This window comes from Peromyscus eremicus, chromosome 12 (genome assembly GCF_949786415.1).
Source record: "Peromyscus eremicus chromosome 12, PerEre_H2_v1, whole genome shotgun sequence".
In the NCBI taxonomy this organism is placed as follows: domain Eukaryota; kingdom Metazoa; phylum Chordata; class Mammalia; order Rodentia; family Cricetidae; genus Peromyscus; species Peromyscus eremicus.
The window spans coordinates 12,854,192-12,872,982 of record NC_081428.1 but is presented as its reverse complement, the minus strand read 5'-3'; the positions used below and the strand labels follow the sequence as shown (position 1 = coordinate 12,872,982).

The 18,791-nt window shown below is 39.7% G+C and overlaps 1 protein-coding gene across 1 annotated transcript in view; it reads right to left on the bottom strand.

The window, feature by feature from the left end:
• The window catches only part of Cyyr1 (cysteine and tyrosine rich 1), a 98,242-nt gene extending 95,449 nt beyond the window's left edge, over nucleotides 1-2,793 (bottom strand). The window contains exon 1 of the mRNA XM_059277231.1: nucleotides 2,419-2,793. Within this exon, the coding sequence (XP_059133214.1) occupies nucleotides 2,419-2,491 (73 nt within the window). The 5' untranslated portion in view covers nucleotides 2,492-2,793. The remainder of the gene's footprint in view (nucleotides 1-2,418) is intronic.
• Nucleotides 2,794-18,791: the final 15,998 nt, after the last annotated feature.

Below are 18,791 nucleotides of genomic sequence, written 5' to 3'. Positions count from 1 at the left end.
CAATATAACTAGACCATAGTCAATGTATCCACTTAGGGTTCTTTTTGTGTGTGGGGGGGGAGGGGGGAGCTGTGAAACTATCAATTCATTTATTGAATGTTCAGGCATCTAACCACAACCTATGTGTCCAGTTGCATCTCTTAATTCCAACCAAACTGAACTATCCATTTTTTGGGATTACCCATTTTACCACGCAGCCTGTGCTAACACTATATACCCTAATGTTTTTTTGGTCTAGGACTATTCTAGTCTCTAAGGGTCTTATTTCTTCATGCTTTCCTTACTCAGACTTCCTAAGGGCACATTGACTGAGCTCTTAGCCTTGCCTGTCTGTGAGGCTATTTTATTGAATGAAACAAGCATTACCCAAAGGGGCTTACTCTCTTGAAATAGCAATATGGCAACCTTTTTGATAGCTCTAGTACAAGATTGTACCTGTTCCGTGATACATGCTTTCCCGCATTAAACTGATATATGAGCTCACCTTATCACCCTCTGAAAACTCAGAGCATGGCCTCTGCTCTAGTATCAAATGAATATGGCAACCTTAAAACAGCCTCTGATGTATGAGAGTTAGGAATTTCCATCAAAGAATTCATCAACTTAGTATTTCTTACATGAGACAGCAAGATGGTGTAGTGTTGTCCTACAAATATTCTGTAGTTTATTAGTAATTTGGGAGAGAAAAATTTAAAGGGAAAACTGCCTAGAGAAACCACCTAACTGCTGTCCAGTGATGTTGGTTCCCTGAACACTGGAGCAGCTGCACATGTAGTCCTAAGAATTGGAAAAGGCAAGAGCAGGTGTGTAAAGTTGAAGCTTCTCAGCCTGCCACAGGGAAGAGACTCAGAACAAGGAAATTGTGGCTCCATGAAGTTACTGAGTCAGGGCAAGAACATCATTAAAGCTTCATTGGCTTCTTGCTATTTTCTTGTGTTTGTGTTTCTTTGATAAACTGAAGAGGTGGGAAGAATCTTCCCTTTCAAGAAACAAGAAGAGAGAAGCTGATGTAAAAATCAGGAACGCAGTTGATACTTAGCGCCTCCAAACCGGAAAACTGTGTACAATCTAAGCAGCAGAAATGCTGCAATCACTAGAATTGGAATTATTTTCATCAAATAAGAGGCACTCCTCCTACTTGCAGTAATTTCTATATTAGAAAGTCAGCATTTCCCCTAGAGTATCTTCAATATAACTTTTAGATAGTAATTTGCTTTTCAAAATCTGCTTATTTTTGAAACAGGGTCTCATATATCCTGGGGGTGGGGGTGGGGAGTCCTCAAACTAACCATGCAGCTGATAATCACCTGGATCTACTGATTCTCCTGCCTCCACCTCCCCAGTGCTGGGATAAAAGACATGGGCCACCGCAGGTGGTTAATGCAGTGCAAGGGATTGAAGCCAAACCTTTTTTGTTTGTTTATGGTAGGCAAGTACTTGACCAACTGTGCTCAACTCTAGGCCCTAATTTGCATCTTGGTAGATTACATTTTTCTACAAGTGAGGACTCCTTTCTGACAGAGCTGGGGTGGGGGTGGATGGGGGCGGTGAGGAATTTGATTATTTTGCTGCAATGATGCAATTCAATTCTTTTGCCGCAACCAACAAGGTCGAAGACCTTCTTTTCAGTTGCAGTGTCTTGGTAAGTATGGAGAAATGAACAACTCTGCACACTCAGAGATCAACCTATGAGTCTTTGCCATAGAAAGCTGGAAACACAAGATGTTTTAAGCTCACGCTCCGTGAATAGGAGGATGCAAGGAGTGAGCTTGTAATTAACTTTATATTTGAGTAAACAGTGAAAGGCCATGTAAGGCTCCCTGTCAATCACAGAACAAGAAAACCACTCTGCTTCATTAATTATTAGCAGTTGCCACTAGGAATAATTATAAGGAGGAAAATGAGGGGCTTTGCACCAACAGGTGCTTAATCACATTAAAAAAAAGAAACTCCTACTGGCCCTTGTGAAACACTCGCCCAAATCGTATAGCTCACGGCACATGATTGCTCAGTCCTTGTGGATCTTCTAAAGAATACGGGGAATGTCTAGAGTATCTGAATTCTAAGAGGAAAAACTGGATAATTCAGAACGTGAGCAGCCTGAGATGAAATGCGAAAGTCACTAATAGTTAGAATAACTTCGCCTTTAAGTTTCAAATATTTTAAAAAGTCTCTGCTGGGCCTCCAGCAGGGTTCACTTAAGTCCTGGGTGTGTTTTTACACTAGTCTGATTAAATCCCTTAAAGGAGAGTTTCTGAGTTGTTTTGCAAACAGACAAGAAAGCAGAACAGCAATGTTAAAGGAGAGGTGGGGGTTCGAGCATCCGGTGTTGCCTCCTAGAGAATCGCCGCTTTTTCTACGGCCCTGCTTTGGCCCAAAGTCCCAGGACCCCCTCTCCCTGTTCCCGCTACTACTGACCTGTGTAGACAAAGAGCAGGACCAACTTCGGAAGCAAGACCCCTGGATGCCGGGGCAGCCTCAGCGCGTCCATCCAAGCCGGTGGCCCCAAGCAGCTCTGTAGGACAGACGGGTGGACCTGGTAGAGGGTGGGATCAAGGGACAGCCAGGAAACCCAGCAGGGATGCGGAGGATACAGGGTGGTCAGGTGGACAGGGATGTGCTCCCGAGAGCAGCGTCCAGAGCAGTCCTGGCCATGACCCCAGCCGGAGCCCTCAGGAAGCTGGCTTCGGAGAGCTGGGCGCCGGTGGTCCTTGCCTGGCTGTGCTGCCGCAGGGGCTCTTTGTCCCGCCCAAAGGTGCTGGCTCTGTCAAACAAGAGGCAGCTTCTTTGGCGTCCTTGGCCACCCAGGCTCACATTTCGTCTGCGAGGGTGGCACCAAAACGGGATGGGGGTGGGGAGGTGACGGACTCCTCCCCACTTCCCTGAGTTTTCCTCTATAGAATGACAGAGTGCTTGGCTCCATCAGGAAGGAACTTCTGAATTGTTTGGCTTTTGCTACAGTTTAGCCAAACCCTGGGGACTACTGTCTCCTCTGGGTCACAACACTTCCCATCTGCCCTGAAGCAACGGATGGAGACCTTAGCTCCCTGTCTAAACATATGAAGATGGGAGTTTTGGGATTTAAAAGAACAACAGTGAAGGCCTCCCAGAATGTTAAACTACGGGAATTACACGGACTCTCTGTGGAAAGCTGGTAGAATGTATATTAATCAAATAATTGAAGCATGTCGACCAATTCAGGGGAAACAAAATGAAAAAAGAGGTGTCTGACCACCGCCATTGCTCTGGAGTTACTGTCCTATGCAATTAGATAAGAGAAAGAAAAAAAAAAACTTACAAAACTTGGAAACAAAGATATTAGCAAATTAGATGTTCATATGGGAGAAAACCAACACTGAAGTTTTTTTTCTAAAAACAAAACAAAAATGTTCAACACTATGCAGAAAGGGAAACAGAGGAGAACAAAGTATTCCCCTCAATAATTCTGCAAATTGAGGATGAAATAGATCTTAATATTGTTGCCAACGTGAAATTTTTTCAGGTAAATTGGATTCCACAGCTTGTATAGAAAATGAAGATGTACAAGGGAATCCGTGGCTGATATGTAAAATTAAATTAAATTATAAAATAAGATTTTAAAAAATTTCTGGCAGGAATGGAAAAACTAAAAAAAAAAAAAAAAAATGAAGATGTAAGAGCCACAAAACAGCAAACAGGAAACTGGAGATATTTACAGACAATTCGCTACATATGCTAATGTCATTTTCTTATTTTTAAATACTAATCTTATTGTAAGACATTACTTGTTAAGCTTGAAATCAAGCAACTAAAATACTACTTTTGAGAAGTAAAACACGCTCCAAAAGTCAAATATATCTGCACCTTAATTTAGTCAATCTTCCTTGAAGAATTTTTACCTACGTACATGAGCCAAAGACCAAAGGATGAGAATATACAGCACCTCTAATTACATTTTATGCCTGAGGAAAACCAAAAAGAGGAAGCCGGATCAATTCCACTCTCACCTTCAGCCAAACACATTGAGATTTTAGTGACACCATTCAAATCTACTGTAACCTGGAAAAATATTTTAATACATTTATTTTTTTAAGGGAGGGGCGCTATGTGCACATATAACCAAGGACAACTGTGTCTTCTTGCACACGTGTGTCTCAGAGAACAAACTCAGCTTGTATGGCTCTTTAGCAGGCACTTGTCTGCTGCACTATCTATTCTAATTTTAACCTGCATTTCTGACTTGAGGCCCTTAAGTCTGCATTAGAAGAAGTAGATCCCCTACCCCAGAAATACTTGTCCCTACAGTTTTGTTTTTGTTTTTCTTAAGCTACAGAATAAATCACATTCATGCATTGGAGTAAGACTCAACAGTTTTTTACTCTTATGATTGGAACCTGGAGAAGACCTCAACACATAAAGAATTCAAGTCTTTAAAAAGGAATACACAGGTATATGACAGGTTTTGCAGAGCTGGGATATGGCGTTATAGTCTTTGGGATGGGAAGATGACTGCCTCTATAGATCAGATCTGCAGGAGACACTGGAACATGGAAAATGCAATCTCTCCCACCTTTGGATGTACACAGCTCTGGAAGAGGCTGTTAGGCTAGCGCTCAGAGGACCCCATCCCCAGTTCAGAAGGTCAGAGGTGGGCCTAAGAACCTGCATTTCCAACATGATCCTATTGAAGAAACTGCTGTGTCAGCACCATAATGAGAGCCACCAATTTAGAATATTCTGACACCCCACAACTTGTGTCAGTAAGAAGGTGCAATGTTGGTTGGAGAAGTTTCTCCCAGATCCTGAGAAGACTGATCAAGCCACCTTGCTTACTTGTTCATCACAGTCCAAGAGAGTATCTTGCAGTACTCAAGGTATCATTAGCTTATAATATGCAAGCATATTTATGTGCAAGGGAATGAGAAAACTTACAGGCAGAAAAGTTTCCAGAAATTAAAAAAAAAATAAAATAAAAATAAAATAAAAATGCTGTGGGATGGTCTGTATGTCAAGTGTGTTGCTGATTGGTCAGTAAATAAATCACTGATTGGCCATTGGCTAGGCAGGAAGTATAGGCGGGACAAGGAAAAGAATTCTGGGAAGTGGAAGGCGGAGAGGGGGACACTGCCAGCCGCCATCAGGACAAGGAAGATGTAAAGTACCGGTAAGCCACAAGCCATGTGGCAAAGTAAAGATTAATAGAAATGGGCTAAATATAAGAGTAAGAGCTAGACAATAACAGGCCTGAGCTAATGGCCAAGCAGTTTAAATAATGTAAGAGTCTGTGTGTTTATTTTATAAGTGGGCTCTGGGACTGGCGGGACTTGGTGGCGGGAGCTGGAGAGAAATTCTCCAGCCTGAGAGAGATTTGCCCTGACCGTGGGCCAGGCAGGAAAACTCTAGCAACAAATGGCGTCCAACGTGGTGGCAAGAGTCTCCACCTAAAAACGGAGAAAAAAGATTCTAAAACGGAGCTAAAAACAGCTCCTAGTTGTCTCTTTTAAGCTAGCGGCAGCCTGCATGTTTGAGCTACTATGGCGGGTTCCTGGCGTGCATGCTCAACCTGCCGCCGTATGGCGGGAATGAGGCCCCTGCAAGTGACACATTAAACTGTGTGGTGGATTTAGCCTTTGCTAGTACAAAACAAGAAAAGAGGTTTCTGGGCTACACGCTACTTTGGTAAAAGTGTAGACCCACTATTTCTGAGAGTTACGGCTCCCAGAGCTGGCGGAAAGCGGACCACCGCCATGTTGGGAAGCTGAAGTGGGCGGAGCCAGCAGCCACTGTGCCGTTTCAGGCTTAGAAGGCTGCAGTTTAAAAGGAATAGGCTCAAGCTAATATAAAAAAAATAAGCCACGTAAAGATGACTACCACACAGAGAATCTGGATTATGTTCTCTTTGATATTCGTAACTGCAGAAAAACATTTGATTGTAAAAGCTGTTGAGTTATGCCAAAATGTATATTTTAAAGGTACCTTGACTTCAAAATTTGGATATAAGGATATGTTGCTTTGGAAAAGAGTCTCTTCTTTTGTTTCCACAGAAAGCCAGAGACTATGGATTTGTTCCAGATTAAGATACATCAGGTTTGACCAGCCAAGACCCCCTGAAAGGTCTCCAATGACACCATGGCCCAGATGATTCAACATCCAGAATGGTTTCAAGTCAACTGGCTCAGATATACAACCTCACGGACTACTCCATGATCCTAAAATTTTCTTTCTGTCTCCATATGATACAGCGCCCCCCTCCAGCAGGAAGTAGTAAGAAAAGCTACGCCCAAATTCCCAAATATATCAAGCTGGCTTTAGAGATGGAATTGGCTCACTCCCCCTCTAAACCCAGACATTGCTCAAAAAAAAAAAAAAATGGTTAAGAGATTCTTGTGTCCCAAATCAGAAGAGCCCTCTGGTGTGGGACAGAGAAAAACCAATATTTTTATTTAAATCAGGTTGATTATAAATACAATCTCTTTCTAAAACAAAAAGGGGGATAGTTTAGATATGATAGGATGAAAGGGTAGATTAATGAACCTACTTTTAAAGAGTAACAACTTGTTTAAAATGTTTTACATTGCTATAGATTTTAGTTTATTGATACAAATTTAAACTTAATTTTGTTATACTGTATATATATTTCTATTCTTGTTTGAGGTATTATGTTTATGTAACTCATTTAAAATTGTAATGGATAATTAAAAAATAGATTAATAGTTAGTCATCTATGATAATATTTGTAGCCATGTTAGTTAAGTCTTCTAGGTATACATAGATATATTTCAGATAGATAGGTAGTCTTCAAACACTTCAAAGACCTACAGAATATGGCATTTAAAATGTTTTAAAAGTTTAGACTTTTTGGACAGTGAGACATGTCTGCTCCTGACAGCACCGATTTACTTCAGAGAGGAGGATGGGCATCGAAGACACTCCATACGAAGTTTATCTTCACCTTGACAAAAATAGCCATTTGGGCAAGAAACTGTTCTTGCCTGGACTGCTTGATAAACTGGACATGCAGGACCCATAGAAAGGTGACCACTGAACTTTGCTTGACAAAATGGTCCTTCAGGTTCCTGCTTTGCAGAGAAAACTGCCAGACATTCTACAAGACACAGAAAAAAGTAAATAAGAGACTCTAGGCCTGTGGGCTGAAGACAGATGCCCCAACTTTACAAGAGAACTTTGAATGACTGTCCAGGCTGCCAGCTGTCTCTGTCTACCCTACAAGACTCCTAAAAGTTGCTTATATCCTTCTCCATTTCTCAGGTAATAATATATCCTTCTGAGGTCTTTGATGTGGTTAAAGACTAGATACTTACAATTTTCCTTAGTTATAATAAAAGATAAGTTAGATATAAAACCTTAAACTTACAAATATAAGATAGATAGTATCTCTTCTTTAATATTGTAACTGTAATTCTTGCTTGATAATTGTTTTGTTATATGTAATTTTACTATGTTAAAGTTAAAACCTTCCTTTTTAAGAAAAGAAAAGGGGAAGTGCTGTGGGATGGTCTGTATGTCAAGTGTGTTGCTGATTGGTCAGTAAATAAATCACTGATTGGCCATTGGCTAGGCAGGAAGTATAGGCGGGACAAGGAAAAGAATTCTGGGAAGTGGAAGGCGGAGAGGGGGACACTGCCAGCCGCCATCAGGACAAGGAAGATGTAAAGTACCGGTAAGCCACAAGCCATGTGGCAAAGTAAAGATTAATAGAAATGGGCTAAATATAAGAGTAAGAGCTAGACAATAACAGGCCTGAGCTAATGGCCAAGCAGTTTAAATAATGTAAGAGTCTGTGTGTTTATTTTATAAGTGGGCTCTGGGACTGGCGGGACTTGGTGGCGGGAGCTGGAGAGAAATTCTCCAGCCTGAGAGAGATTTGCCCTGACCGTGGGCCAGGCAGGAAAACTCTAGCAACATAAAAATCCAAGGAAACTATGATAAAATAGTCACAGATGAAAAGTAATTTTGATTACTAGGCCAAATGGATCAGATTTTGTAATATAGAAATACTAAAATCCCAAAGACATACAGGCCACTTCTGAGAGCTGCATGCAAGCTAGAAGCAGTTTTAGAAGTGAAGAAGCCAGCATCAAATAAAGCTCTTTTTAAGTCTAAGCTATAATGACATTTCGACTTAGATGTTACATGGGGAGTTCCAACAGTGACCCATCTGAACAAATACAAATTTATTGTCATATAAGTTTTTATATGTAATTTTCAGAAATTAAAACAGGAAAAATACAAGACAGGTAGAAGATAGTAGACTTTTATTTGCAACCTCAGGATTAAAGAGAGAAAGAGACAGAGAGAGACAGACAGAGAGACAGAGAGAGAGACAGAGAGAGAGAGAGAGAGAGAGAGAGAGAGAGAGAGAGAGAGAGAGAAAGAGAGAGAGAGAGAGAATAGCAAGTGCTTTTACTCACTGAACCATCTTGCCAGTCCATAATTTTAGCTTTTAAAAGGTAAAATTGATTTTTCATGTAGAATACTCAGGCTTTGATCCTTAGCAGAGTAGAGAAAAAATATTAATCTTTTAGTCTTTTTTATATCTGAATTTCAAAGTTATCATTAACAAATCTTTTTTTTTTTTAAACCACAGAGTATAAAAGAATTTACCCTCAATAGTAATACTTTTAAAGTTTCATTTTATTCATTATTTGGTAAGGCAGCAGGAAATAAAATTAGCATGTAACAAGCTATGATATTGCAGCCTAGAAGTCATAAGTACTTAGAAGCTGTTTCATGTCCTTTTCACTGGTGAACCGTTTTATGTGGAGACATGAAATAGAATGGCCAACATTATTGTCCATTTGGAGGTTGAATGCATCAATTTTTAGTATAACTGGAATGTCCACGTCTTAGGGTTTCTATTGCTGAGATAAAACACCATGACAAAAAGTGATTTAGGGAACAAAGGGTTTATTTCAGCTTACCAGTCCATATCGTAGTCTGTCATGAAAGGACTTTAGGACAGGAACTCAAGCAAGCAGGAACTGAAGCAGAGACCATGGGGGAGTACTGTTTACTGGCTTACTTCCCACAGCTTGCTCCGTCTGCTTTTCTGTAACACCCAGGACCACTTGTGCAGGGGTGACACCACCAGAGTAAACTGGGCTCTCCCACATCAGTCATCAAGAAAGCACATACCGTAAGCTTGCTCACAGGCCAATCTAGTGGAGGCATTTTTTTTTTCAATTGAAATTTCCACTTCCAACATGGTTCTAGCTTGTCAAGTTCTTATAGAACTAGCCAGTACAGCCAACTCATGGACGGTATCTTATTTGTGCTTGAAGCACAGAGAATGGCATGGAGAACATAATGGGATGCCTTTTTGTATCAAAATAAAACAAAACAAACTTTAGTCTGCAGTGATAATCACAAATAAAAATATTTCCAGGAGTGAGAGAGACCTCCTTCCTTTAATTAGAACAAGTTTCTCAATCTGTATTGTAAAATGCTACATTAACTTAAATTTGGAAAGGAAAATTGGCATCCACACTCCCACAGCTTTAATTCTTTATTCTTGCTTTTGTTGGGTATGTGGTCACAGCAACCAGAAAAGTAAATAATACAGCTTCGTAACACGATGCTGTCATGTGTGCTTCTTGAATGCCATTCTCCTTTCCCTTTAGAAACAATATTATTTTATTCATTTACTTTGTGTGTGTAAATTTTCTGCATGAATATATGTATGTAAAAATGCCTTTGATAAAATCATGACCTCATCTCCCTTTTCAGTTCACATTGCATCGTGAGAAGTGAGTGTGGTGATTTGATTAAGAATGACCCCCACCTCACATATTTGAATGCTTAGTCATCAGGGAGTGGCACAAGAAGGTGTGGTCTTGGAGTCCATGTGGCCTTTCTAGAAGAAGTATGTCAGTGGGAGGCAGGCTTTGGGTTTTAAATGCTCAGATCAGGCCCACTGTCTCTCTCTCTCTCTCTCTCTCCTCTCTCTCTCCCTGCTGCCTGCTAATCCAGATGTAGATCACTCAGCTACCTATCCAGCACCATGTTTGCCTGTATGCCACCATGCTTCCCAGCTTGGGGCTAATCCCTGAATGTAAGAAGGCCTCAGAGTTGCCTTGGTCATGGTGCTCTTTCACAGCAGCAGAACATTGACTAAGACAGTGAAGGTTTCCCAAATTAGAATAGTGCTCTCATTCATTATTTTCAATAGCTATTTCTGTACTCCACAAAGCTGTTTTAGCATACTTCCTTAACCCTCCCTTTAATGTGACGGTAGTCTTTGTGTATGTCAATTTTCACTCTTGATCAGTTCTAAAAAGCTTTTTGTACTTCAGTTGCCTAGTCTTTTTAAAAATGGAAATATATCCAAATTCTCTGCTAACTGAAACCCTTTGTTGTGATCTCCTTGGAATTTGAATATAATTATGATTCTCTGTGAGACTTGGCATCATGGAAACCTTGAGTTGCATCTGACTTTCTGTCTTTTTTTGCTGACCAGACCTGACAACTTAAGCCTCCTTATATTATGATCAATCCACCTAAGTCTATTAAATGGGTAACAGAATTTATTAAGATATAAATTAAGGAAATACACTCACAAATACAGAACAGAGTAGACAGCTGAAGTCATCCTCTGATCTAACCAGGAGCAAATGCACCTTCAGGGCAGGAACAGGGAGAAGGGGCATGTGACCCTTCTCTGTTCCCTCATAAGAGGTCACATACAAGGGCAGGAAGTACCACCTCCTTGGGGCCCGATAACACAAGGTCATGGGCAGAACAAACACCACTACATCCTTGAAGTTTCCCAGAAGAGAGCATCATTTTTCTGGACACATGTTCTATCTTTCTGCAGTTGCTTTTCTTCCAACCTCCATCTATAGATCACACCTGAGTTAGGATCTTCTCAGAGCTCATTTCTTTGTTGACTATGCACTGTTCTTGATCAAACATATTACTGGTTTAAAATAACTTTCAGGTAATTCCAACACCTGTGAATTTTTGAGAATGAATGATCTGCAAAATTTTTGCTCAGTAAAAATATGTGAACCACATATGTAATCAATTTTTTTTCATAGTTACATTTTAAAAGTAAAATAAATGAAGTAAAATCAATTTAATGATGTCTTTTGCTTAACTTAATCAATCCCAAACAGCATTTCAACTTATAAGTAATATAAATACTCATTTATGACACGTTTTATAATGCCTTTTAGGATAATGTCTTCAAAATCTTTGTTTATTATGTTTACAACTCATCTCAATTTTAGTTTTAAAATTTCAACAGAGATATCTGATCAATATTTAGACTACCTGTGCAGTAATTAATGTAGAGTTACATATCAAATTTGATTCTAATATTCTTGACACTTTTGTAGCTAGAGAGTTTTCTCTCCAGGTCCTGCCAAGCCCCGGCAGTCTGACAGCCCACGATATTGTTACATGTTGCTTGTCATGGTGGTGGCTGGCAGCATCTTCTTCTCTGCCTTCCTGTTCTCTCAATTCTCCTCTCTGTTAGTCCCACCTATACTTCCTGCCTGGCTACTGGCCAATCAGTGTTTTATTTATTAATCAGTCACCCACAGCACACTTTCTAGTAACTAAAGGTATTGATTTTAGGTTAAAAACAAATTAATTAAGATGAGATGAAATTATTTAATTCATCAGTTACATTAACTTTTTCTTAAAGTATGCTGTAAATCTGTTCATGTTTGCTTTTATCAGGACCTTTAAACATGGTTTGTCTCATTGAGATGTGCAGTAAGTTTTTGTTTAAATAAAATGACATTATAATTCACACAAGAAAAGTTAAATCAAGAAATATAAAACATATTTGCTTCACTGTCTGGGAAAAACATTAGTTTCAATTTTACCCTCTTGGGAGGAAGAGGTATGTTTGTTTCTTGGTTTCTAACTTTTGCTACTGCCAACACTGCTTCCCTGATGTTTTCCAGGGATTTTTCTGAAAGATAAATTAAAAATGGAACATAGATGAGAGCAGAGTTGGAGGATAGAGTAATCTTGAATACATAGCCAGGGATGCTTTGGTTGGGATCTCTGGAGCTTTGTCATTCAGGAAACTTGTTTACCCGCATTCTTTAAGGGAAGCTGACATGATCATAGTCACTCAAGGAGCACACATGGGGAATGACAAGCAGACATTACATTACCAACTGACCTTTTCTCTCATAGCTTCGTTTATTAGATTAAGAAAGGGCATCAGATTTGAATACTCATTTCCTAGATGGCCAAACAGTTTTCAGCATTGCCTTGTGTGGTGCTTCACATGAAATGTCTTCCACAGTCCCAGGCATTTGAATGCTGCTTCCTGTCCAGTTGGCAGCTCTGTTTTGAGAGGCTTAGGAAGTGTGACCTTGTTAGAGAAAGTGTGTAGTTGGTCTTTTATTTATTTTATTTTTATTTTTAATTCTTTAGGGGCTTGTCACTCAGCTCCCAAATAAATAGATGGAGACTTTTTATTCCTTATAAATGCCCAGCCTTAGCTTGACTTATTTCTAACCAGCTTTTCTAACTTAAATTATCCCATTTCTCTTTAACTATGTTTTGTCTCTGGGCTTTTTATCTTTCTTTATTCTATATATATTTCGTTCCTGTTTCCTCCATGGCTGGCTTTGTGGCTGATAGGCTGGCCCATGGCATCCTCTTCTCTTTCTCCTTTTCTCACTCTACTCTTTTTTTCTCTCTTGAGCCTAGATTTCTCCTCCCATTTGTTCTCTTTGCCTGGCAGCCCTGTCTACCCCTCTCTTGCCTAGCTATTGGACAATCAGCAATTTATTAGACCAATCAGATGTTTTAGACAGGCAAAGTAACACAGAGTTAAACAAATGCAACATAAAAGAATGTAACACATCTTTGCATCATTAAACAAATATTCCACAGAATTAACGGATGCAACACACCTTAAACTAATATTCCACAACAGAAGTGTGTCACTGTAAGCTGGCTTTGAGATCTTAAAGACTTGAGCCATTCCCGGTGGTCACTCTCTGCTTCAACTTTGAAGTTCAAGATGTCAGCTCCTAGCATCCTGCCCCAGCCTCCATTCCTGCTGCACTTGGAACTGTAAGTGAAATAAACCCTTCTTTTACAAGTTACCTTGGAAATGATGTTTTGTCATAGCAACAGAAAACTAACAAACACATTTTGGGGAAAGGTAAGAGTGACACATTGGGTTGTAATACATTGGAATTCAAATTAGAAAATACACAAATAATGAGCCATAGTAGTGAAGCAAAATATTCAGGACATTGTTTTCAGACAGAGTACCACCTGAAAAAAATTATTTACTTGTCTAAATTAATGAGGGAGAATCAAATGTGTATAAATGGGAGAAATGAAGTAGAGAAGTTAATCTACATGTGTGATATATACATGAACACAATTTATGGATCCACACATACATCATAGATTTTCCTTTATAGGGAATGTTCTTCTAAGTTTACACATTGAAAGTTCTTAATTATGTCCTTTAATGGTCTTTGGGATTTTGAATCAGAAGCAATCAGATTAGTGATGTTCTTTTCTCCTGACCTTCCAGTTTAATGTCACCTTCTTCTCTTCTCATCCTGTTGTAATGCCTTCATCTCCAGCACACTGCATTAATTATCTATGTAGCACTCATCACCATCTTTATTTCCTTGTGTATTGGTTACTGTTTCCTCTCCATTCTTCTTGTGCAACAATAAGAACTACGAAATCAGGGGTGTGAAGATAAGAATTATGAAATCAGGGGTGTAAGTATCATGTGCATTACTGTATTGAAATATTCCTGGTGGTGAAAAATGACTTTGTTAAAAGAGAATGTGAAAAGTAGAAAAATTATACATGACATATGCAATGGAAAGTTTAGAGCTCTAAAATATTTCAAAGATCTGCAGAGATGCTGAGTGCTATAAATTATAGTGGAAAGTGTGTTAAGACCAAAGGATTCTTTGCTGAGGTTGGAAGGTCTGTCTTGGGATTTTCTTAACATCTGATTCCACACACCAAAAAAAAAAAAAAAAAAAAAAAAAAGACACTTCAACTTGAAAAGGGAAAGTTATTTTTTAACCTGGTTTGTGATACAGGGGGCTGAGGTACACATGGGAAACTGTATTGGTGATATCTAAGGGAAGACTCTCTAGAGGAAAATGGGCTAGGAAATGAGCCATCCAGAAAGCACTTTAATTGGTGGTTCTATGGGGTTGGTACAGAGTCCATTTGGCTTCTAATACTAGTGGCTCCTGTCACTTGATGGACTTATGGCATCTGACCTAAACGCTCTTCACCTAGTATCTTGCTTATGCTTATATCTGTTTCAATGACTCATGGTAGTACTGACTCACTATTAGAAGAGCTTGGAGGGACAGCCAATTTGTACAGTTTTGCTTCCATTCCTTGTTAAGGTGTTCATGGGTCTATCTAATTATTGCTAGTAACACCAGAACCTTAAACATATTCAAAGGACTTTGAAATTTTTTTCTCTTTCTACTGTCAATGTGTAGTTCTGAGATGAGGTCATCTCTACAAATGAGCACTGCAGACAATGCTGTTCTGGTTTAGTACATCTTACTCTTGACTGTCTTTGATATAATCTGTCATGTGTAAGTCCATTGGTGACAAGAGCCAATAGTACCAGAAGCTGACTGGACTCTGTACCAACCTGTAGACTGAACAGTTAACTTGCTTTCAGAATGGGACACTGAGAAGGAAACCCCAGCTTCCATTTTTAGACATGAATGCCTCTGCTCCACAGTTATTAGACATGCATTTAGGGCCTCACTTGTATATTCCCTCTTAATTATGAAAACATGATGTATTTTAACACACTTTTGCCACCCTCTCTTTCTCTATAAGCAAAGCAGTTTTCTAGTTTTGTGTCCCCAAAAAAGAAGTAAGCAGAATTACAGCAATACTTCCATTCTATACACTTAACTCAAATCTAGGGTGGTAGACAGTATTTTTTTTCATTTTTATTTATTTATTTATTTTTCTATTATCAGCTTGATACAGTATAAATTTTTATCCTAATAGTGAAATGTTTCATTGAGAAAGTAGGAAGTACTCTTAAACTCATTGGCACAGGAGATCATTTCCTAAATATAACAGCAGCAGCACAGACACTGAGCACAACAATTAATAAATGGGACCTCTTGAAACTGAGAAGCTTTTGTAGGGCAGAAGACATGGTCAATAAAACAAAAAGACCGCCTATAGAATGGGAAAAGACCTTCACCAACCCCACATCTGACGGAGGATTGATCTCCAAAGTATATAAAGAACTCAAGAAACTAGACATCAAAATACTGAACAATCCAATTAAAAATGGGCTAAAGAGCTAAACAGAATTCTCAAAAGAAGAATCACAAATGGCTGAAAGACATTTAAAGAAATGCTCAACATCCTTAATCATCAGAGAAATGCAAATCAAGACAGTATTTTTAGCATATATTTTATTATTATGAAATTTTAGAATTTTACTTGAGTATTGTATTTGCATCTTCTCTACCCATTCTTTTTCTCTCCAACTCCTCCAATGCTCCCAACTCCCTCCCAACTTCATGACCTCTTCAACTATTATTGCTATATGCATATATAAACATATGTATATATAAACAAAATTTGCTGAGTCCATTTAGTAGTGCTCATATGTGTATGTGTTTAGGGTTGGCCATTTGTGATTGAATTACCTATCAGGGGCTCATACCTGCAAAAGGCAGAGTCTCCCTCTCCTACCAGCCATTAGTTGGGTGTAGCTATTCTTCTAGGAGAAGGGTGTTTTGAGATGTCCCCCACCTATTTTGTGAAGATCTTGTTTAGGCAGCAATATTTTTAAGAATTTTATGGATGCAACTTGCTTCCTATCATAGATACAAGACACTGTCTTGTAACAGACATCCTGGCTCTCTGGTTCTTACATTCTGTTCTTCCTCTCTTCTGTGATAATACCTGAGCCTTAGGTAATGGGCTTGTCTTGTGGATGTATCAATTGGAGATGAATATACCACAGTTAGTTGTTCTCTGCATTTTTGACCAGTTGTGAATTTTTGTGACAGTCTCTGTGATGGAATTTAGAATGCAATTAGGAATTATAGTGGTTTAGAAAAGGGGTAATGGTAGGTTCTCCTCTTGGACCCATGACCTCCCCAAACCCAGGTTTACAGGCTAGGTTTACAGTATCAGGCATTAATTCCTTCTTATCAAGTGGGCCTTTGGTTATCCCCACACTGTGAGTGCCATTACTGCACCCTTAGGCATATCTAGCTCTGTTGGTAATTATTGTGATTTGTAGACATTATTTTTTTTTATTTTGCAATACAATTCAGTTCTACATATCAGCCACGGATTCCCTTGTTCTCCCCGCTCCAGCCCCCCTCACTTTCCCCCAGCCCACCCCCCATTCCTACCTCCTCCAGGGCAAAGCCTCCCCCGAGGACTGAGATCAACCTGGTAGACTCAGTCCAGGTAGGTCCAGTCCCCTCCTCCCAGGCCAAGCCAAGCGATCCTGCATAGGCTCCAGATTTCAAACAGCCAACTCATGCAATGAGGACAGGACCTGGTCTCACTGCTTGGATGCCTCCCAAACAGATCAAGCCAATCAGCTGTCTCACCCATTCAGAGGGCCTGATCCAGTTGGTGACCCCTCAGCCATTGGTTCATAGTTCATGTGTTTCTATTCGTTTGGCTATTTGTCCCTGTGCTTTATCCAACCTTGGTCTCAACAATTCTCGCTCATATAAACCCTCCTCATTCTTGCTAATTGGACTCCCAGAGATCCACCCGGGGCCTAGCCATGGATCTCTTCATCCAGATCCCTCAGTAGTTGGATGGGGTTTCTAGCATGACAGTTAGGGTGTTTGGCCATCCCATCACCAGAGTAGGTCAGTTCGGGCTGTATCTTGACCATTGCCAGCAGTCTATTGTGGGGGTATCTTTGTGGATTTCTGTGGGCCTCTCTAGCACTTTGCTTCTTCCTATTCTCATGTCGTCTTCATTTACCATGGTCTCCTATTCCTTGTTCTCCCTCTCTGTTGTTGATCTGGACTGCTACTCACATCACCAGGGAGGCTACCTGGAAAACAGGACCCCAAGAAAGACACGGGGATCGCCCAATGATGGAGAAATGGAAGAGATCTACATGAACAGCCTGGACATGAGTGGGGGTAATGAAGGGCGAGGGTCGAAGGAAAGAGAGCTTGGGGGAGCGGGAGATCCCAGCTGGATCAACAACAGAGAGGGAGAACAAGGAATAGGAGACCATGGTAAATGTAGACATTATTATAGCTGGTATTTCTTTCGATTGTTTTCTCCTTTGACAGCTTGTGCAGCACCTTCTGATACAATGAAGCTGGTTGATTCCAGGTCAATTCCTTCAAGTTCTGAGTCTGAAATATGTGGCAGCTTGGGAGACAATTAAGGCCAACAGTAATAGCCTATACTGTTCTGCAAATCTCTTGGACTCCTCTGACCAATGACTCAAAGGGAGGTTTTCCAAGCCTGGCATTGGTTTTTCTGTTATGTAGTGTGTTGCTGGAGAATTTCTCTCCAGCTCCCGCCACCAAGTCCCGCCAGTCCCAAAGCCCACTTATAAAATAAACACACAGACTCTTACATTATTTAAACTGCTTGGCCGTTAGCTCAGGCCTGTTATTGTCTAGCTCTTACTCTTATATTTAGCCCATTTCTATTAATCTTTACTTTGCCACATGGCTCATGGCTTACTGGTACCTTACGTCTTCCTTGTCCTGATGGCGGCTGGCTGTGTCTCCCTCTCAGCCTTCCACTTCCCAGAATTCTTTTCCTTGTCCCGCCTATACTTCCTGCCTAGCCAATGGCCAATCAGTGATTTATTTACTGACCAATCAGCAACACACTTGACATACAGACCATCCCACAGCACTTCCCCTTTTCTTTTCTTAAAAAGGAAGGTTTTAACTTTAACATAGTAAAATTACATATAACAAAACAATTATCAAGCAAGAATTACAGTTACAATATTAAAGAAGAGATCCTATCTATCTTATATTTGTAAGTTTAAGGTTTTATATCTAACTTATCTTTTATTATAACTAAGGAAAATTGTAAGTATCTAGTCTTTAACCACATCAAAGACCTCAGAAGGATATATTACTACCTGAGAAATGGAGAAGGATATAAGCAACTTTTAGGAGTCTTGTAGGGTAGACAGAGACAGCTGGCAGCCTGGACAGTCATTCAAAGTTCTCTTGTAAAGTTGGGGCATCTGTCTTCAGCCCACAGGCCTAGAGTCTCTTATTCACTTTTCTCTGTGTCCTGTAGAATGTCTGGCAGATTTCTCTGCAAAGCAGGAACCTGAAGGACCATTTTGTCAAGCAAAGTTCAGTGGTCACCTTTGTATGGGTCCTGCATGTCCAGTTGATCAGGCAGTCCAGGCAAGAACAGTTTCTTGCCCAAATGGCTATTTTTGTCAAGGTGAAGATAAACTCCGTATGGAGTGTCTTCGATGCCCATCCTCCTCTCTGAAGTAAATCGTTGCTGTCAGGAGCAGACATGTCTCACTGTCCAGAAAGTCTAAATTTTTAAAACATTTTAAATGCCATATTCTGTAGGTCTTTGAAGTGTTTGAAGACTACCTATCTATCTGAAATATATCTATGTATACCTAGAAGACTTAACTAACATGGCTACAAATATTATCATAGATGACTAACTATTAATCTATTTTTTAATTATCCATTACAATTTTAAATGAGTTACATAAACATAATACCTCAAACAAGAATAGAAATATATATACAGTATAACAAAATTAAGTTTAAACTTGTATCAATAAACTAAAATCTATAGCGATGTAA